The sequence below is a fragment of the Rhinatrema bivittatum genome, chromosome 11 (assembly GCF_901001135.1).
Source record: "Rhinatrema bivittatum chromosome 11, aRhiBiv1.1, whole genome shotgun sequence".
Classification (NCBI taxonomy): Eukaryota; Metazoa; Chordata; class Amphibia; order Gymnophiona; family Rhinatrematidae; genus Rhinatrema; species Rhinatrema bivittatum.
The window spans coordinates 42,892,376-42,918,147 of NC_042625.1; the positions used below are offsets into that span (position 1 = coordinate 42,892,376).

Genomic DNA, 25,772 nt, shown 5'->3' on the forward strand with positions numbered 1-25,772 from the left:
AAATATCACTTTCAATTTTGATATTGTATTTTATGCATTGCTGTGGTGCTAACCAGAAAACCCTGCAAAAAAGCAAGAGTTGTTTGGAACTCATATGGTATTAGGCCTACTGTAATGCATCTTGGGCGTGACCCTTAGAGATCCACAAAAAAGAATTACAATACAATAAAATTTCTGTATCAAAACAACACTAACTACCGGCACTCTAACAGCAACAACTCTACCTATGAAAGTTAATACTGCAAATATTACACCAGGCCTAAAACACCAATACATCCCCCATTAGGAAAACAGAACAAACCAAGCTGCTGTAGATCTCTACATACAAACTATACACTATTGGAATATCTTACTCAGTCACACATGCAAAACACAGATAGATCCTCAAATACAGAATAAAGAGACCATAAAATATAAATAGAAATGTACAGAAAAAAACTGAACTGGAAACCACAACAAGCCAAATTCTGTATGAACTGCAACGATGGAAAAACAGAAGCATTACCATTTCTCATAAAACAAAATTAGTAAAACCATACCAATAAAAAGAATAATTCAAAACTAATGAATAGAATAGTATTCAGTATTTAAAAACACACACAAATTTTCCAAACAAAAAAATATTTCAAATAAATCAAATAACATCCAATAATTAGAACTAATAAGGATTTGAAAAATTGCCCGTTATCCATATCTGGGAACTTTTGATTTCCAGAAAACCCCTTAAATTGTCATGGATTAGCAGGCAGAGAGGAAGTGGGGTCAGTCTCCCACACACATACTCGCTCTCTTTCTCTCTCCCACATGAATACACACCTCTCTCTGTCTCCCACACAGTCTTGCTCCCCTTTCCCCCACTCCCCAGCACTCTTGGTCCCCTCTCCTCTCTGACACCCCACTCCCCAGGACTCTTAATCCCCAGCCCCCACTCCCCAGCAGTCTTGCTTTCCAGATGCCTCTTCCATCCCAGAAATCCCACTCCCCAGAAGTCTTGCTCAATAGGCCATCCTCTCCCAGACCTCCACGTCCCAGCAGTCTTGCTCCCCAGCCTCCTTTTCCCTCTGAGCCCCCTACTCCCCAGAAATCTTGTTCCCCTCCCACCTTCACCCCACAATCCCTTCACTCACTGCAGGTGGCAGGTGCATGATTTCCTTAACGCTGCTCACCCCCGTGGGATGCTACCGCAATTCCTTCATTCACCCTCAATCCTGCTTAATAATGGAAGGTCACAGCCTTGCAGCGCGGGCTTTCTCCCTCCCGGCTGCCGGTGCCTGAATCATCAGGTGGAGGAAGCAGCCCATGCTGCAAGGCGTAATCTTTCCATGCTTCAGGAGCAGGGAGGGTGAATGAGGGAAGCACGGTAGCACCCCGCAGGGGTGAGCAGCATTAAGGAAATCGTGCCTCTTCCCACTGCCACCAGTGAGGCTTCTTCCATTTTTGGCTGCAACCCGAATCCGATGCCTACGAGTTGAAAAGCAGCGCATATCCGCCAGAACCATCAGCTTCGCCAGCGGGCCAAGCTGCTTTTCCACTTTCCTGAGTCCCCTCATGTCGGCAGCATTATGGCGCCTTTTGATAGTGACGCCTATGGCCTTGGCCATAGGCACATTACAGCTTTGATTACACCAGACAACTTTATCGCGTGAAGGAGAGAGGTTTTTTCAGCTGGTAGCCAGTTCTCAAGCTGTTTGGTTGGCAGGCTTTTTGATGGGCCAACTATGATGTCAGATCAGAAATCCAAATTGTATTTTTCTTTTTATGACCACTAAGCATTATTAAGAATATCAGACTTTAAAAGTCACAGCTGTTAGAACTAGTATGACTGCTGCTTGCTAAATTATGCAGTCTTAGTTTCGTAGGTATTGTCTTGGAGACCTAGCTAAAGTGCTCTTAGCTTTTATGTGCTTGATTACACTGTTTGCATTAGCAATCCTAGAAGAGAAGGGCGGCAAGGGACAGATCCGAATATATTACAGTAGTATTAAAATCTGATATTGGAGCCATTTTTGAAAATGCGCAAAAAAAAAAAAAGACTGATGAATTATTCTTAATTGCTTAGGGCATTATTCAGCACATGTCCTGCACTGGCAATGCCTGTTTTGTTGTATGTTCGTGCTTTATATTTGTTGTTACTTGCACAGTAAAGTGTAATGTAGAAGATTCATACTAGCTGGATAATCTTTTCTGCCCATCAGCTGCATTTCTATCTAAATAAGGCTAATTTGACCACAGTAATCTATTTCCTGATTAGATTGTTGTAATGACCTTTATGTGGGCCTTCCGTTAAAGACTATTTGGAAACTGCAGTTCATCCAAAATGCAATGGCTCTGATTCTGCTGGACAATAGATATGCTTTCTTTATAACTCCAGTTCTGAGTCCCTGTCCACCTTTGAGCAAAATTTAAAGCTCCTGTCTTTGCTTTGAAGGGTCAGTATCTTTAGAGTCGCTTGTCTATTTGCCATCATGTGCTTTAAGATCAGCTCACAAGGAAAGCCCTTCTGGTAAAAGAGGTAAAACTTGCAAGGACTTGAGATTCAGCTTTTTCCTATTTTATTGCTTCCTTATGGAATTCTTTCCCTAAAGAAGCCCATCTTGCATAAGGTTGTTCACTATTCAGAGGCCCCCAGGGAAACCTGACTTTCTGTTTTGGAATATTATCCAAGTCTTTTTTATTCTGATTTTATTTTACATTAACTTTTTATTTATATTTTTTAATGTGGTGTTTCAGTTTTAAGCTGCTTTTATCTTGCTATTTTGTATTTGTTTTAATGTAATTTTTGCTGGGCTTATTTTTATTTTTGTTACGGCTCTTATTGGCGGCACCTTCTTTTGAAAGGTATGTGATAAAAGTATATAAAATCCCCCATAATCACATGCCCTAACTATAGTGAAATGTGCTTACATGATTATCTTGGTTCAGGCTACTCTGATTTATATTAATTTCAGTTCTGAATAAGGAACAGAAGTGGTAGGTAACTCAATACCTCCCACAGAATTTTTCTGTAAGTGATCAGTAATGTATCAAACAATGTGTTTTATGGAAATGCTGTACTGTCCAAACACTGTCATTTTCTTTAATTAATTTTGAAAACACAGTAGATTAACCCTTTTCCAAATATCAAGAAGATGAGTACAGTTACTGCAAGACAAGCATTTCCTTTTTTTTTTTTTTTTTATTATGTTCTTTCATGCTGCTATAACAGTATTTTTGTTTGATAAGGGAGCTGTGCCATTGGAAGTCATCCCAACAGCCGGTACCACAGACACACCGTGTACAGATCCATTTCTAGCTGATGCAGATTCTCAAGTTGTCTCTCCAGAGGAAGATGACTCAAGTGCCCTAGAAACTTTAGACATTAAAAAGGATTCATCAGCCAGCAAAATCATCTATGATGGAAAATTGTTAAAAGGTATGTGGGTCTCAGCTGCTGGAAAACAAAATCCTTGCTTGCGCGCATCCATAGAAAATGAATGTATAATTAGAGAATAGAGAAGCTTCAGAGTTTTGAAAAGGAAAATCATTTCAACTAATCTAAAAAGCATTCAGCCAAATAAGTTGATTACTTTCTCACTCCATCTAGTCTGTCATTGGTTTATAGTTCAGAAATCACAGATAAGGAAATGTAGTGCCAAGAGGCTTTTGAAGAGCGTGGTAATGTACGCTACAAAAAGCTGCATGTAAAATATAATTGCTAGTTATTGGGAAACGAGCAAACCAAATCATTTTGTATTTCTGTCAGTACTGAAAGCTTCTCTTTTTCTTGATGTCGGGGGGGGGTGTCCCTGGTCCCTGGTCCCTGTGATTCCAGCCAGGTAGAGGAATGCCAAGCTGCCTCTTCCTGGGAAAAGAATATGACTGGATTATACTAACTTCTCATTTTCCTCTCTTCTGCCTTTTTAAGGTATGATGTACAGGTATAAAGTAAAGATAAAAGCAAGAAATCTGCAATGTGAAAAAAAAAAAAAGTTTTATGGCAAGGTATCACTTAATTGTCTCATACTCTTCCAATTCAGAGTTGATCCTTTTAATTACCATCTTCCGTATATTCTTTCATACCTCTACAACACTTTACAATATGGTTGTGTATTGGGACATAAAAAATAAATGATTAAACTTTATATACAAAAATGCAGATTTATTTAGGAAATACAGAAGATCCTTACTGACTGAGGTCATTCCCCCAAGGAAAGGGTGGGGGTTAGAGTAGGACGGGGGGGGGGGGGGAAGGTTAGGGGAAGGGGTAGGAAGGTCAGGTTAGGGGGGAGGGACGGGGAAGGTGGCTCGGTGGGCGCAAGGTGCATAATTGTGCACGCCGACCCCCGATTTTAAAACACGCACACGCGCCAGGTAGCATGCACGCGTTTAGGCCGCGCGTGCTTCTTTTAAAATCTACCCCATTATGTTCATCCCACTTTTAGCCATACACAAATTTTCTGTACGATTAGATTTAGTCATTATTGTACCTTAATGTTTTTAAAATATCACTAATTAGAAGACTATAATGCAAAAATTTGTTTTAAATCTTTATTGCATAAGAATATAACTACTATAAAAAAAATTCCAGTATTTTTATCTGCATTATTTAATGTCTTTGTCCTTAGGCCTGTTATCTAATAAATGTATACTGGCTGCTTGTTTATTTGTAAGTGAGGGATGTGTTTTGTGTTTTTGATAGAGATATAGTTAATACAAGAAACTAGTGGTATGAGCTATATATTTTAGAAAATGTCTTTTGAGGAAGGTAGACTGTGCACCTTTTGTTATAGCTAATTGTTCATGATATTCTGATACTTTCTAACAAGGTTTTTTGAGTTATGTGTATCGTCTTCTGTTCATAGTTAGATGTCAGAACTGGGCTCCTGTTATTACAGGCTTGTTATCTGTTGTAATGTAACAGAACCTAAAATCTAACTCCTGGTTGTGCCTCTTCAGGGTATTGCAGTGTGTGGAAGCAGTTGAACAAAAGATATAACTATTTTAATTTCTTTTTAAACTGTTTAGTATAAGAAACGCTTAACAGGAAAAATAAATCATAAAAGTGAAAGAATACTACACATAGTTGGTAAAAAGCTGCTGAGAATCATAAAAATAATTCTGAGCTACTTGTTAACCTCATTTCACTCCATACTGATAACAGTCATGGGTCCCTAAAGAAAAACAGCAGCTTTAGAAGCCAGTTCATTAAGGTGCAGTAAATGCAGGTTATTTACCATGCATTCCATTATATTCAGCAATGGCTATTCACTAATGCGGGCTTTACCACACCTTAGTGAATCAGCCTCATGATGTGCTTGTATGCGTGACTCTTAAAGTTCTTATATGCAGAGGATTGTTTGTAAAAATCTAAAACCAGATGTTAATGCTATGCAAAGAAGCTGCAAGTGCATTGGTAATTTGATTGGTTTATTGATAAACTAAGATTTGACACAGTAGAATTTATTTAAAAATATTTATAGCCCACAGATCCAAAAGTGCTATTTGTGCTCTCCGTGTAGCTTTCAAAATGAGGGTAGACAGCATTGCAGAGCTTCATGAAAGCTCAGAGCCCAGAACTGAAATCATCAAACACTCAGATTCAGGACTATAGAGAACAGTCTTTATGTGGTGATGAATTGTTTCCTCTAAATTGTCATAAAAGTGTGCTTGTAGGACTGTGCCTATTGAAACTGTTGCTAAAGGCCTTTTCTGGATCAGTGACCCGTATGGCTAAACACACTTTGAAGAACTGAGAAGACTCATTTTTATGACCATCCCTAAAAATAGGCTGCCAGACAGAAAGGCAAGAAAGAATGGGTGTTAATGTAAAAACTGGAGTGGAATTAAAACACACTTGACATTTCCTCCAAGTCATAAAATTCCTAAGAAAGCAGCTGTTCACTAAATTCTGGCCCTGGTTTTTTTTTTTTTTTATCTGCCAATAGAGAGTGTTTTACCAGTTCAGACCCAACTTGTAAAATAGTTATTTTCCTTCTACAAAACTGAACCCAATGTCATTTCGTCTTCTGGTTCCAGACTAGTTAGATTGTATAGAATGGCTTTTGTTGTTTGAAAGCAATCAAATGAACTGGTAAAAGCTATTTACCAGTGCAGGGTAAGTTAGAGGAAATGGTGCAGATGGTGAAAGTACATGGTCTCAGCATCTGGCATTGGCATGCTGAGCTTATGTAATTAATTTTCATTCACTTTTTTAAAAAGTGCTTAAACGGTCCATGCAAGCCTGGTAAATTCCTTTGATGAGCAAACTGTTTGTTTCCCTGCATATCTCCAAGCTCCATTTCAGCCAGGAGATAGCATGGAGAGCTCAATTACACCATAGTCGTTTTTGCTAAGAAATTAGCAGTTCAGAAGGAACATGGGTTTGATGTTTATCTTTTATGCTGTTGTAAATATTCAGTGGCATCAGAACCGCACTGTGGTCTCCTAAAGTGGCTGCAAGCCTCCAGCTAAATAATACTGCCACAGATGGGACCCAGTAGAAAGGATCAGGGAAGCTTTAAAGTCAGAAAGAGAGAACATTTAGACCATGTGGCTTTTAAAGAGACTGAAACTGTACGATACAAGTGAAATGCTTTTTATTCCATTGCAGCAGTACATTGCTCTTTGAGAGACTAATGTCTACATCCAGTCGTGCTAATCTTCTCATTACACTCAGCAAATGTGTGGAGAGTAATACAGGCTGTTATTTTCCTAGAACAGGTATTCAGCAAATGCTATTCATTTATCTGTCAGACACTCGATCAAGATGGGCTTTATGTTTACAACACATATAGCCTCTATTATTTTCAGAGCTTTCTCTTACATCCTTCATCCCCTCCCTGCACTGCACATAAAAGCCAGGTTAATATTATGTACACAGCCTTTGGCTAAAGAAGTAGGCTGCAGCTCTCTGAAAATTATGTTGAAATCCTTTAAGGCACACTCTGGTGTGTGTTATTGCACTTACAACTTGATCAGGAACCAAATAACCCACAGACTTTGCTTTCTTTCAAATAACAAACAGTTTTCCCCTTTTATTCAACTGTCTCAGTTGGTGTTTCAGTGAAGCTAACACACAGCCATTGTTAAAACTGCCTTGTCAATGATTAGAACCTTAGGGTATATTTACTGTGCATTTAACATGCTGTCTTGATTTTCATTAACCATTTTTTAAAAGCATTCAAGAAACCCACCAGTGATATGAAGCTAAAATTCCAGTAAAGAGTTCCAGCTAAATCAGAGATCATTCAAAGCTCTCAGTGTCTGTGTTGTCACTTGGAATTCCTTTTTCACTGTAGTTTGTTGACAGTTTTTCATTCAGCAAACTGGATGACAATTGCCTAACAATGTTACACACCTGACAGATAATGCACCAGGCGTGATGCACTGAACACTTGACATCAAGGGGCTAAATGTATATACTCTGCATCCAGGCAAATGAACTTCAACACACAGCACAAAGTCACCAGATGCATTTTTGCATATTTTATTATTTTCTTCTACTTAACTACTAAGAATATAGAAATTCAGTATAAAGTACAATAATTATATGGTTATCCCTGTAACCATATAAATGGACAAGATCCATGTCACCTATCTTTTAATTTTATTAGTAAAACATGTAACCGAAATGTTATTGGCACTTTTGTTAGAGTTTTTTTTTACCCAATCATGAATGTATGTGCCTCCCTATAAACCGTTGTGATGGTGCATGACTAAACGACGGTATAGAAACATTTTAAATAAATAAATCCACAGGACCCTGCCTCCATCCCCAAAGGATGCAGAGCAGAACTAGGATATTTCAAATACAATTCGTTATATAACAATGATATTCTGATTCTGGTGCTATCTCAGTAACAGAAACACTCCCTTACTACCAGGCGCATTGTAAAATACAAAACCCGGAAAAAAAAAACCCAAAACCACGCAGCACATGTGTAGCAAACCTTCCATTTAAAACACGAGAAGTGCAGAATAAATCTTCTGTTGGTCCAAGATTCTTTCATCAATAAATTTTTATTATTATTATTATGGCAACTCCACTGTTTAACATATGATATTCCATTTCAATTCAAGGGTTCCCCGACACGGACCCCGTGTTTCGCCAAGCTGGCTGCATCGGGAGGGACAGCACAGTTAGGTTTTAGAGAACCTTCTGAGAGTTTAAATCACTGATGTACTGTAAGTTATCCCAGGACAAGCAGGATGTTAGTCCTCACATATGGGTGATATCATCAGATGGAGCCCTGGTATGGAAAACTTCTGTCAAAAGTTTCTAGAAACTTTTGGCTGGCACTGTGGGCCTACTGAGCATGCCCAGCATGCCATGATATTCTCAGCCACAGGGGTCTCTCTTCAGTCTCTTTTTTTCCGCCTTGCTGTAGCAAAGCAGTTAGGAGCTCTGGAAAGAGATTTTCTCACATCTTCTCATAGAAGAAAACTTTTTCTTTTCACATTCTCAGTCACAGTTTTCTCATAATTGGGTCTCCCTTCGACATAGTCTCGGTGAGTACATTTTCAGATAGTTTTCTGATCGATTCCGATCACTTTACTGTCGATTCCTGCCGGTCATCGACAGTTATTAGGCCATACCTTTATCATGGCATCGGGTTTTAAAAAATGTCTGGATTGCAACCGGACTATGTCCATAACAGACCTACATTATGTATGTGTTCTCTGCCTGGGATCAGGCCACGACGACCGGGCTTGCTCAACCTGTTCCCAGATGACACCGAAGGGCAGGCGTGCCCGTTTGGACAAGATGGAAGAATTATTCAAAAAGATTCCATCGTCGACGTCGTCCCCAAGAGTAACTCCTCCCTCGGTAACAAAACATCGGGGTGAAACACGGGCTGAAGACCGTCCGTCACCGGCACCATCAATATCATCGCTAGCATCGTCTTTGACATCGAAAAGCCATCGGGAGAAAAAGCAACATCGCCATCGACCCAGCGGATGGTATACCATCGACGTCAGGATCAAAATCCATAGAGTCGATGCCCAAAAAAGTACATGTTCTAGAGCCAACTCCACCGGCCGTACACGAGGAACCGCGGCACTCTCCACCGGGCTCGGTGTCAGAGGAAGTGCCACCACGAATCATCGTGGAAGTGCCGATAGCACCAGCGATGCTTTCCCCAGTGGCAGTGGATACTGCCCCGATTTCAAGGGAAGAAGTGACTATTTTAGTCCAACAGGCCGTCGTTGAGGCTCTGAAGAACCTACAGCCTCCGACACTGCCATCAGTGCCGGCACCGACATCGGCATTGGAACAATCCATTTTTCAGCCTTTGCTGAATAGAATTGATGCCTTATTACAGGCTTTTCCGCCAACACCGGCACCGACTCCATCGACGCAGCCATCGATGCCGATTCTCCCACCAATGACTCCAGCCACTCCGGCTCCCAGATCATCGGAGGATGACGGCGGGGACTCCGATTCTGCCCCAGGACCATCGGGGCTCCATCGTACTCGAGTCCCGAAGACACCATCGATGCCTTTTAAAGATACATCGATGCCAATCCATCCAGGTCCATCGGGGGATACAAGATATCGATTTCCATCGATGCCATCGAGGCCAATCGATTCCCCATTGATGCCCTCACATCCAACGATGCCACAACACATCCCAACAAAGGCTGCATTTAAATCAAAGCATCATGTCCAGCCAGAGGACATTGACTCCCCGTATCATCCTCAATATACACCTTGGAAGGATGTGGACACGGACACTGACTCAGAGGAACTGCAATCGGAGACCTCTCCACCAGAGGAGAGAAAGAAATCCCCTCCAGAAGATTTGTCATTTACAAATTTTATCAAAGAAATGGATACTAGACATAAGGCTCTAGAAGTACTGCAGTTTTTGGATGCGCCAAAGGAAATCATGGCTATCCCAATCCATCAAGTCCTCTTGGAGTTGCAGCAATGAATGTGGGAACATCCCTGCTCAGTCCCTGCAGTGAATCGGAGAACAGATGCTACTTATCTAGTGCAATATGCTCCAGGATACCAGAAGCCCCAACTACCTCACCATTCGGTAATGGTAGAATCCGCTCAGAAGAAGGCTCGGAAACAAAAACCTCATTCTTCTGTCCCACCAGGAAAGGAGCAACGATTCTTGGACACCTTAGGGAAGAAGGTCTATCAAGGGTCCATGCTGGTAGCACGCATTGCAGCATACCAACTGTACATGACACAGTACCAACGGAACTTATGGAAACAAGTACAGGGTATTGTGGACAATCTCCCACAACAACATCAACTACCTTTAGCCACATTAGTTGACAAGGAATTAGAATCTGGCAAACACAAGGTGAGAGCAGCCTATGATGTCTTCGAAACATCAACTCGTCTGTCTGCCTCTGCAATAAATGTGAGACGATGGGCCTGGCTTAAGGCGTCTGACCTTAGGCAGGAAGTTCAAGAACGGCTTGCAGATCTCCCTTGTGTTGGAGACCATCTTTTTTGAAGAAAAGATACAAGCTACGGTTTCTCAGTTGAAAGACCATCATGAGACTCTCTGCCAGCTATCAAAATTACCAGCAGATCAGACATCTTCCCTAAGACGTCCATCACGCAGGGTCTCAAGGAGACCCTTCTACAGACCAAGAAGGTAATACCCCCCCTGCTTCTTCAGTACGTCCATACCGTTCCTCACAGAGAGGACGTCCACGTCAACCGAAGCAACAAAAAACCCAGCCACCACCCCAAACTGGACCAGCGGCGGGATTTTGAACCATGCCAAGAGAACAGCAGCCTCTTTCTCAACCCCATGCCCTCCCTACCAACCGGAGGTCGACTCCATTACTTTCAACACCAATGGAGTCTCATCACAAAAGATCAATGGGTATTAGCCATACTGCATCGGGGATACAGTCTAAAGTTCAATACGATACCCCCGCATTCTCCTCCCATTCCACTTTGGTCAAACATTCTCATGACATCTCATCTTCAAGTAGAACTCTCTACTTTGCTGACTGCCAGGGCCATCGAACCAGTTCCCCGGTCTCAGCAGGGAAAGGGGTTCTATTCCCTCTATTTCGTCATTCCAAAGAAAACAGGCGGCCTCCGCCCCATCTTGAACCTGCGAAATCTCAACAAATTTCTACACAAAGAAAAATTTCAGATGGTATCTCTGGGAACCATCCTTCCATTACTTCAAAAGGGAGATTGGCTCTGTTCTCTGGACCTTCAAGACGCTTATGCGCACATACCAGTTTCCACACAACATCGCAAATATCTACGATTCATAGTGGGAAAGAATCATTACCAGTACCGAGTCCTGCCATTCGGACTGGCTTCTGCTCCTCGAGTGTTTACGAAATGCCTAGCAGTAGTGGCTGCACATTTAAGAAAAAACAGCATTCATGTTTTTCCATACCTAGACGATTGCTAATCAGAAGCACATCCAGGCAGGGAGCTCTGTCTGCCCTGAAAACCACAATAACACTATTGCACCTTCTGGGTTTTCTCATCAGTTATCCAAAATCCCACGTAGAGCCGTCTCAACTCCTCACATTCATCGGAGCAGACCTTGACACCACAGTGGCGAAAGCTTCCCTTCCAAGCGACCGTGCAGACAATTTGGCATGACTGGCAAACATTATCATTCATCACCAGTTCGCATTCGCCCATCAAATTCTAGTACTACTAGGACACATGGCCTCGACAGTACATGTTACTCCTATGGCGAAGTTAGCCATGAGAAAGACTCAATGGACTTTGAAATCTCAATGCTACAAGCTTTCCAACCACTGTCGTACACAATTCAAATCACCGACCAGTTATGTCTATCGCTCCACTGGTGGACAAATCAAACAGCGTTGAAAGCTGGTCTCCCATTCCAACAGGCAAATCCGCAAGTCATCCTGATTACAGATCCCTCCAACCTAGGATGGGGAGCTCACGTCAACAACCTTCGAACACAAGGGACGTGGACTACACTCGAAAAACAGTTATCAGATAAACTTCTTGGAACTTCAGGCGATGAGATATGCCCTTTATGCCTTCAAAGACTGCCTCTCAAACAAGACTGTGTTGATACAAATAGACAACACAGTAGCAATGTGGTACATAAACAAACAAGGAGGCGCACGAGCTCTTATCTGCTATGCCAGGAAGCAGTACAGATTTGGGCTTGGGCTCTAGAGCATTCCATACATCTACGAGCCACTTATCTGGCGGGCATCAAAAACATCCTAGCAGACGATCTCAGTCGACATTTCAATCCCCCACGAATGGTCGTTGGACCCACGTGTAGCGAGCAAAATCTTTCAATGCTGGGGTTGCCCAATCATAGACCTCTTTGCGTCCAACCTGAACCACAAAGTGGAAAGGTTCTGCTCCCTCCACGGACGTCGACAAACAGTCCCCAGGGACACATTTGCTCGCCCCTGGAACACAGGTCTTCTATATGCGTATCCTCCAATTCCGCTCATAGCGAAAACTCTCATGAAGCTACAACAGGACACAGGGACAATGATCCTCATAGCTCCGTACTGGCCTCGGCAAGTATGGTTTCCCATACTCCTCGACCTCTCAATCTCACAACAAATCTGCCTGGGCACAGAGCCCACTCTCATCACTCAGAATCAGGGCAAGTTGCATCATCCCAACCTGATAACTCTTGCCCTAACAGCTTGGATGTTGAAAGCTTAATTCTCCAACCACTTAATCTTTCAGCACAAGTCTCTCAAGTTCTAGTAGCTTCACGAAAGCCTTCCACACATAAATCATACCACTTTAAGTGGACTAGATGTACAAAGTGGTGCACACAAAAGGGTATAGAACCTTTCTCCTGCTCCACTTCTTCTTTACTAGATTACCTATACCACCTATTGGATTCTGGTCTTCAGACATCCTCTGTAAGGGTTCACCTAAGCGCCATAGTGGCATACCACAAAGGAATAGGGGATGCACCAATAACAGCACAACCCCTAGTGGTCCCATTCGACCACCGGTCACTGAATGGGACCTTAATTTAGTGCTAACAAGGCTCATGCGCTCACCATTCGAGCTTCTACACTCTTGTGAAGAAAAATTCCTTTCATGGAAGGTACTTTTCTTAGTAGCCATTACATCGGCTAGAAGGGTCAGTGAGTTGCAAGCTCTCGTCACATACTCATCCTACACAAGGTTCCTCCATGACAGAGTAGTCCTTCACACTCACCCAAAATTCTTCCCAAAAGTGGTAACAGATTTTCATATCAATCAGTCAATTGTTCTGCCTACTTTCTTTCCAAGACCTCACTCTCACCAGGGAGAGAGTCTTACACACCTTGGACTGTAAACGTGCACTAGCTTTTTACCTAAACCGCATGGCGGTCCATAGGAAATCCACCCAACTCTTTTGTTTCTTTTGACAAAAATAAACCAGGAGTTGCGGTAGGAAAACTGACTCTCTCCAACTGGCTAGCAGACTGTATTGAATTCTGTTATGAAAAAGCAAAAGTTCCTCTCCAGGGGCGAGTAAAAGCACATTCAGTAAGGGCTATGTCCACATCAGTAGCACACTGTCATTGACGTTCAGTGCCCATTCTAGACATATGTAAAGCTGCAACATGGAGTTCTCTTCACACCTTTGCAGCTCATTATTGTTTGGACAAAGAAGGACGACAAGATTCAGCCTTTGGACAATCTGTCTTAAAGAACTTATTTCCAGTATAACTCCACCTCCTTCTACATCCATCCTGCTGTGATTCAGGCTGCCTCATTTTTTCCAGCAGTACACCAGTTGTTGTGCTTGTTACACAAGTTGTATGCTGTTGGTATAATATAAGAATGACTCAGCCTGTAGCTTGCTAATCACCCATATGTGAGGACAAGCAGGATGATAGTCCTGGGATAAAGCAAAATTGCTTACCTTGTAATAGGTGTTATTCCAGGACAGCAGGATGTAGTCCTCACAGAACCCACCCACCTCCCCGTGGAGTTGGGTCCGATACGTTTTATTATTTTATTTTTTTAGCTCACGCATATTGCTACAAACGAGACTGAAGAGAGACCCCTGTGGCTGAGAATATCATGGCAAGCTGGGCATGCTCAGTAGGCCCACAGTGCCAGCCAAAAGTTTCTAGAAACTCTTGACAGAAGTTTTCCGTACCAGGACTCCATCTGATGATGTCACCCATATGTGAGGACTACATCCTGCTGTCCTGGGATAACACCTATTACAAGGTAAGCAATTTTGCTTTAGGTGCACTCCCTATAACCTGTTACCTTGTTCAGAGAAAGAATTATTCTCTAACTGTGCTGTCCCTCCCGACGCAGCCAGCTTGGCGAAACATGGGGTCCGTGTCGGGGAACCCTTGAATTGAATCGGAATATCATATGTTAAACAGTGGAGTTGCCATAATAATAATAAAAATTTATTGATGAAAGAATCTTGGACCAACTGAAGATTTATTCTGCGCTTCTCGTGATTTACTTGATAGCTAAAGTGCGGTCCTAGTTCGTGTATTGGTGTTTTAGCAAACCTTCCATACCTGTAAAAACTTGTTTACGTCTTTTGCTCAATGTAAAACTTCGTTGTTTAATCCTGTTCTATGTAATCCGCTAAATGTAGCGATTGTTACTGTTCTATGTAAACCGGGGTGATATGTATATTATACAGGAACCTCCGGTATATAAATTATTTAAATAAATAAATAAATACCATTGCAACACTAATTCCAAGAACTCAAACAGCAGTAGCTCTTCCTATGAAAAGCAGCAGTTTGGCACCAAGGCATGTCCTATTGAGAATGAGAAAACGCAACAAGGAAGATTGATACAAATCCCTAACTACTAGTAGAATACCTCACCTCAGTCACCCATACAGATCCAACCTTCACCAAATACAGAATAAAAGACCACAAATTAAAAATGTGGAGTCAGAAACTGGAATGGAAACCTCAAAAAGCCACTCTGCATGCAGTGCAAAACTGGAAAGCTAGAAACAAAAATACATATCCTCTTACACTAAGCAAAGAACAAAGATAGAAGAAATGCACATTCCCAAAACTGACCTATTATAGTTCTTGCACCCTGTCACTCCCCTTCCATGCCTCATCATTCTTTCAGTCATCCGCTCACACTCATATCCCTGTCCAGCTTTCCTGATCCCCCACATCCTCTTCCCTGTGCTCCCTCTCTCTCCTGCTTGACTTTCTCTACCCCCTTTTTCCCCACCCCTTCCCTTCTCAGCAGCCCCCACACTCCTTCTCCGTTCCACCTTCTTCTTCCCAGCATCCCCAATTTCCTTTCTCCCACCCTCCACAGGGTGAAGAGATCAGCAGCAGCATCACTCCCAGACTCAGCAGGGGAAGATAAAGTTTGCATCCCATCAGGCCCAGAGCAGCAGGAGCTGGCAATTTCTCACTCTGATCTGGATGGAGGAGGAAACAGCCTCCCACCAGGCCAGAAAGAAGAGAAAGAAGTGAGCGTAGCCTCCCATCAGGCCCAATGTAAGAGAAGTCAACCAACTCTCACCCGGGCTGATAAGGAGGCACCTCGCAAAACTCCACTGTGTCCTGACACACCTGTTGAGAACCATTGTTTTAGGGAATGTTTTGAAAGCTCTCATGTTACATGAGGTCTTTTAATCTCCCTCCTGGCCCTTGCCCTCCAGTTGATTGCTATGAACATGCATTAAAATAAAATAATTTTGTCCAAATTGTCACTTGATCTATTTGTTCTTGTGATGTTACCAGAGTCCCATGTTCATTTTTGTGGGAAAAAGAACCCTTACATGAGCAGTACCAAGTAAGGAAAGGGACTAAAAGGAGGTATATTGGGAATTTGTCAAAGCAGCAAGAAAACGAGAGAAAAAGTAAGGTACATTGCTGAGGAAGAGAGAAACTGGAGTTAAGAAAAAAGGAGGCACCAAAGTCAAGAAATGAAACTTAAGGCATGTGGGGAAAGCAACAAGCAGTGAGACATTGAACAAAGAAGACAGTTCATGAGACAAAATGATTTTATTTTGGTTTCCAGAGTACTGGTGCAGTATTAACCAGTTTCTTTGTCCTCTTTTGGCTTAAGTTTTAGTAATTCAAAAGCTAGAAAAATGGATTAAGTTAACCCAATAAAAAAGTATTGCCTAAAACAAAATTGGCCACTAAATTACGGTCGACTTTCACTGGGATATTATCTCAGTTTAAAACATTTCTAAATGAAATTTGAGCCTGCTTTTGACACTCTCAGATACTTTCACTATACCCAGTTGTGATGAACTGGCCTTACATTGTAGACCAATGGATAAATTAGGCTGGAGCTGTGAAAATTGGGGGCCCTATATTTTCAGTCCCGTCTCGCACTACCTGCACTCAGCGAGGTACATAAGCAGACTGGGCTCGTCCTTGCAGTGTAATCTTTGTTGTAGAAACTGGAAAACATGTTTTATTGTAAATGATGTGTATTCTGACAGGGATCTGTACAATATTGTCTTTCAAAAAAAAAAAAAATTTTGGTAAGGGAAAAGAAACAAAACCACTTGGACACCAATTGTAGTTGTCTGATTATTAAAGATGAATTATCATGCAAAAAATTAAAGGTGGTTTCTTATCAATCCCCTTATCGAATAATGCATTTATCCAAGTGGAGAATGAGTTAGCCTACCTTCAAAAAGATGGCTGATTCAGCTGTGAGCACCCAGCTTGTGCTACTGTGATATTAGCCTGTCTATCTGAGAAATGGGAGTTATTGACATCACCACCGGGTCTGCAGAGGGATTGACTGAAGCATTTCAAGCGCTTTGCATTTATTTCTAACAGCTGGATATGGAGATATTGGAACAGAGTCAAAGGAAAAATGTCAAAGATTATTAGGAACCTTTGTTTAAAAAAATGAGTTAAAAGAAGAAACACATATGGACAAGAATATAGAATGTGTTAAGTAGAATCAGAATTTTATTTATTTATTTAGAAACTTTTATATACCGGTTCACATAGTAACTGAAAGATTGGAAAATACATTGCAACAGGGGAAAGTAACTGGGCGGGGGGAAGAACAGAAAGGCAGTAGGAAGGATAGGAGAACAAGAAGGTAATAACCAAAACAATTTACAATGAAAGTCTCCTTAATATAAGGAGAGGGTGGTCACCTGAAAGGGGACTACGAGGGGGAGTGGAAGGAGTTATTCTGTGTAGGCATGGTTGAACAGGAGAGTTTTTAATTTCTTTTTGAATTTAAATGCACAGGGTTCAGGGTTCATCAATCTCTGTATTTTGTCCCATGCACTATATTCTGCAAATTAGGCAGTGGGAGATTCATATGTTTTAATCTGTGGATGTTATGGGTGATTAATAAGAGAAAGACCCAATGCTTGTCAACAGTGTCTTAAGTATTTTTTTTCCTCTCTTCTACAGCATCATTTGCTCCAATAAGCTTTGCAATCAAGGCCAAGGAAAATGACCTACTTCCTCTGGAGAAAAACCGTGTTAAGCTGTATGATGACAGCGAAGAGGAGGAGGAAGGAAAAGAAGACCAGGACGCTGCTAGCAGTGCTTCACACAGTAACCCAGCAGTCATTGCCCCTTGCCCCGTCATAGAAGAAAAGAAACCTCAGCTAACTCAGGAGGAACTAGAAGCCAAGCAAGGTACTAAATGTTACATTGAAAATATTTTGCAAGAGTGTCTTTGGTATTTTAGAGCTTGTTACAGACTTGGTTTTGCTTATTACAGAGCTTATTGGATGTAATTTTATTTTGTGATTTCTGTCTTCTACTTCTACTTGTTAAAACCCCTTGTGAATCAGCAATCTCTCCCTCGGGCGCCATTAACAAGAGCATGCTGAAAGATCAAGAGCAGCAACTTAATGTACTTCTATGCTTTAAAGTACAGTTTCATTGTCTTGGATTTTTTTTTTGTTTCTGATTACAACTTTAGATTAAAATATTAACTTGATTCTTCCTTGAATCACACTAGTAAAAAGGAATGAGCAAGCAGTTCCTTCTTTGCAGGCAATGCTACAAGCTGCTTTGTATCTAGATAGGCCACATTCACATACTGAACACGAAAGCATCAGAATATGTTGTCATAAGCATTTTGCTGTTTAATGTCCACATTCCTGCATTGTTTGTATCTTTTGTAGTTTTGGGCAGGTATTGTATAGCAAATATTGAAGGAAGCAATCATTCAGAGCAGTTTAGCATCCTGCAGGTCATTTCCCCAAGTGGAAAAGAATTTTGAGAGGAATGTTTACCTGTCAAACAAGCAGTTAGTATGCATTTGATTTCCTTCTCTTCGCAAAACTCATTTCATTTTCTTCATCTTATGACTAACATTCCTTTTAAAAATGCATTTAGATTGTTGCTTAACATGGTTATCCTCTTAGAATTGTTGCATGCCAGATCCCACTGCTATTCTGTTATTTAGTTAAAAGGACAGCATTTGCAGCATTCAAGTGACACATCTGCCCCTGAAAATGATTTTTTTCTTTCGGCACTTTTAGCAGTTATGTTGATGGTTCAGGTGGATCAAACTAAAGGAACTGTGTTATACAATTATTTGTTGCAAACTGTAAATGATAAAAGGTATAGCTGAATGATTTATATCAGATACTTAGATATGTTTTCTCTATTCATAGCATTTCTCTTTGTTGTGTTTTTTGGGAAAATGTATCTGTAATGTACCATTCATTTTGAACTTTAGTCACAGTAAAAAGTTTTTGTTACATTTTTGGTAGAGATTATTTTATTGGTAGATGCTTTTAGTTTAGAAGTTCAAAGGCAAGATATCACCAGAATGGTAGAGATTTCACCAGCTCTACCAAAACATAACAATCTTGCTGACCTACATTATTATTCATTTTTGATCCTTTCTTGGAAGTTTTGGAAAGATCTTGTAACATTTTTAAGACCATATCCTCTGTGGACTCAAGTAAGCCTTACACAGTTAGGACAAGTAAAGTTACTAAGGTTCCGCTTTTCCTTTATGGTTTGCATTTTGAGGTATGGGAGTTGAAAGCTTTTAATCATTTTTCACCACAGTGGATCTTTTCTCAGTTTGGAGTGCAGGGCTAGCACCAGTGGCTGATTGGCCTATCGGGGGATCGGGCATCCCCCGGTGGGCCGGTCGCTCTGGTCACGTGGTCTGCCGAGCGCGGCCGCGACAGAGCTGCGCTCGGCAGACCATGAGGTATTTCCTGGGCCGGCCTGGGTGGAAAATCCCCAGGCTGATCTTTACCCGGAATCCGCCCCTGGCTAGCACCTTCCTCTCCTGGTTGAGGTATTAGTGTAGAATGAACAACTGAACAGTAATCTCAAAGGAGGAGGAGAAGATGGTTTTAAAATCAATATGTAAGAATATGAAAGATTGCATTTGTTTCATTCCAAACTGAATGCAGAATTCAAAAAAATGAAATGCTTTTGGAAGGAAAAGACCATGAATAAAACAAAAAGCAGTGAGGAATAGAGCCAAGAAACAAGTAGTTTGTTGTTTAATGCTTTGATTTAGCATGCGCCTTCCCAAGAAGAGGGAACTGATAAAAAAAAATTTTAAAAACCCTTTCCCCAGGCAGCATAATTATTGCAAACTCTAGTTTCGAGAACCAAGTCCATTCTGAATATATGTATGTTCTTTGTTTTATTTGGTCCAGATTATGTGTCTTAGGCCTCAGGTACACTGTAAAAGAGAAAAATAGTTGTTGGACCAAAGGAACCAGTGATGGTGCAGTAAATTACATTTTCTTCAGTGTAGTTAATACCAACTTTATTTGTGAACAGTATTTACTGTATTCACAGCTATTTGAAGTGTCCAACATCTTATTTTAGATCCCAGAAAAAAAACCAATGACTTAAATATATTCTTTTCTAGTGAGCTAGATGTTGGATTTTAAAAGTCTATATGCATTGTTTATTTATTTATTTATTTAAAATCTTTTCTATACCGTCATTAAGTTGTATACCATCACAACGGTTTACAGTGAGGTCTTTGGTAAAATGTACAAGTTAATACTATCTATAGGAAGTGCCGTTAAGGTCCAGTAACATAGTTTCATAATAAAGACTATTTGTAAAGTGTTATAAATCTTGTCCTTTTCTACGTTTATCAGTCTTAATTGCATGTATAACTACTGGAAAGTATATTTTGTTTAAAACAAAAAAACACACCTGTTGTGCAAACAAGAGGTGCTGCGTTCTGATGTACTGCTGCCAGGTTTCCTATTTCACTCTTCTCCGTTTTCTTCATAAAAAGCTTGTTTGAAAAGCCAGGTTTTTAAACTTTTTGAAAAGTTTGAAATCTCTCTGTAGTTTCATTTCGAAGGGCATGATGTTCCATAGTATTGGTCCGGCTAACGATAAAGCCCGTTCTCTGACTTGGGTCAGTCTTGCTGTTTTAATGGAGGGGATAGTTAGGAGTGCTTTGTTAGCAGATCTCAGGTTTCTATGTGGGACATGAACATGTAGTGATGTGTTCAGCCATTCTGCTTTTTCGTCGTGAATTAATTTATGTATTCTGCAAAGTGTTTTGTATTGCATCGTTGGATGTCTTTTTATTGTAGTGAGTGTGATTATGGTACGGAATGGTGAATGTGGTGAGTTTGATTGAATGTTTTGATATGATTTTTATGGGTTAAGTGATGCATCTAACGATGTTTAGAATTTAAGAGTTTTCTTTTGACATTTTGTGAATGATATATATTTTTGTAATTTTGTACATTAGACTTAAATTCACTTTTATATAAATTGATGATAGTGGATTAAAAATAATTTGATGTTTGATTTACACACATTCTCTCTGTTGTACTTTCTTACAAATAAAACATCCATAATACCAAAAAATTGCCATCATCACATTAATAAAAAAAAAATACCTTAATAGAAAACATGATAAAAACAGAGAATTTGTATCTCTTTTAATTAATTACATTTTTTTTTTTTTTTTTTTAGAATAATCTAGTAGGAATCAAGCTCAAAAGCAAATATCCAGTTCTTTCTAAGTGGTTTTCTCAGAGGCTAATTTAAATAGCCACGTTTTTAGTGCTTTTTATAGAAAAATATAGAAACATAGAAATGACGGCAGAAGAAGACCAAACGGTCCATCCAGTCTGCCCAGCAAGCTTTCACTTTTTTTTTTTTTGTTTGTTTCTCTTGTCCCTTGTAAGTGACTTTTTGTTCTATTTCCCTTCCGCCCCCACCATTGATGTAGTTAGCAGTGCTGGAGCTGCATCTAAGTGAAGTATCTAGCTAATTGTTTAGGGGTAGTAACCGCCGTCATAGCAAGCTACTCCCATGCATGTTTATCCAGCCTGTGCAACTCAGTCCTTGTTGGTTGTTGTCCGAATATAAATTATCTTTCATCATTCCCCCTGCCGTTGAAGCAGAGAAACTATGCTGGATATCATTGAAAGTGAAGTATCAGGCTAATTTGATTTGGGGTAGTAACTGCTGTATCAAGCAAGCTACTCCCCTGCTTTTTTGTGGATGCAAATCCTTTTTTTTTTTCCATTTCCTCTTGCCGTCGAAGCATAGAGCAATGTTGGACTCGCATTAACCGTGTGTATGTTTATTTAATTAGGATATTAATCTCCAGGTAGTAGCCATCATTCCCGCAAGCCGCCCCCATGCCTCTTCACTTCATTCACATCCTCTATACTTTATGGATCCACTATCCTCTATGCCACATTATCAATCCTGCCACTGATATTGTGTGGTTTCTTTCTTCACCTAGCTGTGCTTGGGATTTCTTTCTTCATTTTTGCTTGGTTTTTTGGTTGATGTTTGCTATTTTTTTTTTTTTTTTGGCTTAGGGTTTTGTGTGTGTGTTTAATTTTTTGAATGTATTTTTTTTTTTTTTTACTTTTTGTTTCTATTTTTTTTCTCATTCCATCCCATTTTCTGTGCTCACAGGGAGCAGACCCAGGTTCTCCACAGCAAAACCTGAGTAATTGCCAGGTTCTTGTGGCCTGATTTGGCCTCTGTTGGAAACAGGATGCTGGGTTTGATGGACCCTTATAAGAACATAAGAAATTGCCATGCTGGGACAGACCAAGGGTCCATCAAGCCCAGCATCCTGTTTCCAACAGAGGCCAAAAACCAGGCCACAAGAACCTGGCAATTACCCAAACACTAAGAAGAACCCATGCTACTGATGCAATTAATAGCAGGGGCTATTCCCTAAGTATAATTCATTAATAGCCATTAATGGACTTCTGCTCCAAGAACTTATCCACACCTTTTTTGAACCCAGCTACACTAACTGCACTAACTACCTTCTCTGGCAACAAATTCCAGAGTTTTATTGTGCGTTGAGTGAAAAAGAATTTTCTCCGATTAGTCTTAAATGTGTTACTTGCTAACTTCATGGAATGCCCCCTAGTCCTTCTATTATTCGAAAGTGTAAATAACCGAGTCACATCTACTCGTTCAAGACCTCTCATGATCTTAAAGACCTCTATCATATCCCCCCTCAGCCGTCTCTTCTCCAAGCTGAACAGCCCTAACCTCTTCAGCCTTCCTCATAGGGGAGCTGTTCCATCCCCCTTATCATTTTGGTTGCCCTTCTCTGTACCTTCTCCATCGCAACTATATCTTTTTTGAGATGCGGCGACCAGAATTGTACACAGTATTCAAGGTGCGGTCTCACCATGGAGCGATAGAGGCATTATGACATTTTCTGTTCTATTAACCATTCCCTTCCTAATAATTCCTAACATTCTATTTGCTTTTTTGACTGCTGCAGCACACTGAGCCGACGATTTTAAAGTATTATCCACTATGATGCCTAGATCTTTTTCCTGGGTGGTAGCTCCTAATATGGAACCCAACATCATGTAACTACAGCAAGGGTTATTTTTCCCTATGTGCAACACCTTGCACACAGACCCTTGGTCTGACCCAGCATGGCAATTTCTTATGTTCTTAAGAGCAGATCCTCAAGACTGAGCACACCATAGTGGTGGCAGCTCTCTTCTGGCCTGGGCCAATAACAGATAGCAGGCACCAGGAAATTTTTAGGCAACTAGGAACCTGCAGATATCCATCTCAAATTATTATTATTATTATTATTATTATTCCTCCTCATCCTCCTCCTTCCTCCATCATCTCCATGTAGCACTGTATAGATATGCATTACAGACGGTCCCTGCTCTTTGGTGTTTACACTCTAGTCAAGATGCTCAAATAAGACAAGTCTTCAGGAAATGTATTTATTATAGAAGACATGGTTAAAATCAGTAAAAGTATGATCATGGAGAGCCATGGGTTAAGATTTAAAACCAAACTCAAAAGGGGAATTTTTAGGCATGATTTTAATACAGCTGGGAGGTAAAATATTTGAAATCTGAAGCTTAAAAGGAGGCAGATAGATATTGTATCATAGAGCCATGGTCTATGACGGCAGAGAGAGCCTATAAGGCTCATCTAACCTTCTTATTTTTCCTTTCTGTTGCAATACCACAGATCCTGCTTGACCTCCAGCATTACCTTCGTTTCCCTATAGCCAAAGATCCTCTTTGCTGTTGCCCATGGTTTCTTAAATTTTGGGACTTTTATTTTTCTCTACTGCCTGCATTGTGAGGCTGTTTCATGTATCCCCCACCTAATATCTTCATAGAATGCCTTCTGCTATCATGATGCAGAATAACATTGAAAAAAATGATTCCCTTTCAGCTCGATGGTTGAAAGGTTGCTGTTGTGTTGAGAACTTGAAGAGAGAAAATCATTGGTCTTCCTCAGCTGGTATCTTGAAAGCTTCAGAAATCTAAATTGTTTGAACGCTGGTTTCTTCAATTTTTCAGATCTGAAAGTTTTATTAAAATATCAAAAAGGTCTGGGTGAAAATAGCATCTCTGAAATTGCAACTTTTTTTTCTCTTCTCTAATCACATTATAAGTTAACTGCTACATTCTGATTTCCACTTTGATGCCAAAATAATAGAATACATTACATTCAATTTGTTCCAGTGATTAAATCAGTGCCTCATGCTTGCATTTATCTGTTTTATGAATTGGTAATCATTCAGTTTAATAAATCTGTGCTTACAAGATAATGTAGGGCTTATATATGTAAATAATTTGCATGTGTGTGTGTGTCTCTCTCTCTCTCTCTTTAGATACACACACACACACACACACACAGGTTAACATTTTCAAAAGCTTGTCTTTTGATTGGTTGCTGTAATCAGCATTAGCAGTTGCACATGCCAGCAGCAGGTCATCTAATTAGAAGACCCCCTGCCTCCCGCCCCCTCCCCATACACACACACACCCAAATTTACTACCAGAAGAGCTCTGCCTAACCTGGGAGTTACCTCTTTTTCAGGAAGCAGGGGAAAGCCTGGCTTTTCTGCAAGGCCTTTAGTGTAACATGCACTGACTGCAAGCCACGCACACACTTGCAGAGAGCTGCCGCATATATGGTGACTGCTGCTAGCTGGACCTTACCCGGTAGTCTGCTTTCAGACGTTATTTATCGTACGGTTCTCATTGCTGATTTTAAAGTCTAGATTACTTATTTGTTCCAGGTTTTTTATGACCATATTTGTATGCTAGATTTTAAACTATTTACCAATATGACGTGCAATTTGTCTGTACTGGTTTTTTAGTTGTTTAGATACATATGCTTGTTTCCTGTACGTACCCAGATCAGTCCAGACTCCTGGGTTTTGCTCCCTTCCAGCAGATGGAGACAGAGAAAGCTTCGCTGAGAGTGGCATATAACCTGATGTGCCACCTGCAGCCTCTCAGTATTTGTCTTCAGCAGATGTTGGTGGTGCAAAACCTGCAGTCTTAGGATAGGTATTTAAAAAAAGAAAAAGGAAAGGTAGAGTTCAGCTCAACAGGAGTTCCTCCCAGAAGGTTGGCAGGTCCTGGTGGGGGCCATCCCTTCTGGTTGGGAGGAGAACAAGCAGGGGGTTGGTAACCCCTTTGGTATTTCAGTACTTTTCTTTGCCGGAGGGGGAATACTGGTGGTACCAGATCCCTTCCCCCTCTCAGGAGGATGCCTGGAGCCTGCTTCCCGTCTTCAGGGAGGTGTTTATTCTTTTTGTTTCTTGGCAGTTAGTTAAAGTTAAAAGAGCCCCCCCCTTTTTTTTTTATTTGTGCTTTGGCTCAGCTCATGTGGTAGGGCTTTTCACGGCATCCAGGGGGGTCGCCAGGTGTCCTGTCGGCGGCATGGCTCCCCGGCGTGTTCGCTTGTTCAGCAGCCATGCCGTGTGGTAGCCGTTGTGCGGCTTGTGGAGAATCGCATGCATGTGTCTTGTTCAGGGTGGCCTTTGTTCCCGCTGCCTCTCTGGGGGAGAGGGCAGCACAGGAACGCCGATGGTGGCAGTGTGCTAGCCTCAGGCAGCCACAAGAAGTGGGAGATGCTGATTTGGCAGGCGACCCTTTTCCCATTTTCAGCGGGATGGTGGCCATCTTGAATTCTTTTCAGGTGGCAACTGAGAAGGTAGCAGGAGTGGGAGCTCTTCATCCACCACTCTCACCAGTCATTGGAAGATCCTCAGAACCTCGGGGGGCCCGGGAACCTCTGTCTGGAGAGGAGGAGGATCCCTTGGGGCAGGATCCTAAAGACCCAGAGGGGTTTTCTCCGGATTTTGTGCTGCTCTTGCACAGGGCTTATCTCACCAGAAGGGCTGCAGGGCGGCCTTCCTAGGCTTGAGGACCTGCAGGGACCTTGGCAGGCCAAGCAGCCCAAGCGCACACAGGCAGGTGTGTCAACCAGGGTTCGGCGAGTCCTGGGCCAGGCAGCGCTGTCGGTAGATGCGGACGAGACCTCGGGGGGGGGGGGGGGTGTCGGACATCATTGAGTCTCTGGCAGTCCACCCTCCAGGCATAAATGCTTCCCCGGACCTTCAAGACCTGGATGAG

The 25,772-nt window shown here is 41.3% G+C and overlaps 1 protein-coding gene across 3 annotated transcripts in view; it reads left to right on the forward strand.

The window, feature by feature from the left end:
* SFSWAP (splicing factor SWAP) overlaps nucleotides 1-25,772 on the forward strand; it is a 235,710-nt gene that overhangs the window by 107,705 nt on the left and 102,233 nt on the right. For all 3 annotated transcript variants that reach the window (XM_029571586.1, XM_029571588.1, XM_029571587.1), the window contains 2 exons: nucleotides 3,223-3,412; nucleotides 17,329-17,559. In XM_029571586.1, the coding sequence (XP_029427446.1) occupies nucleotides 3,223-3,412; nucleotides 17,329-17,559 (421 nt within the window). The remainder of the gene's footprint in view (nucleotides 1-3,222; nucleotides 3,413-17,328; nucleotides 17,560-25,772) is intronic.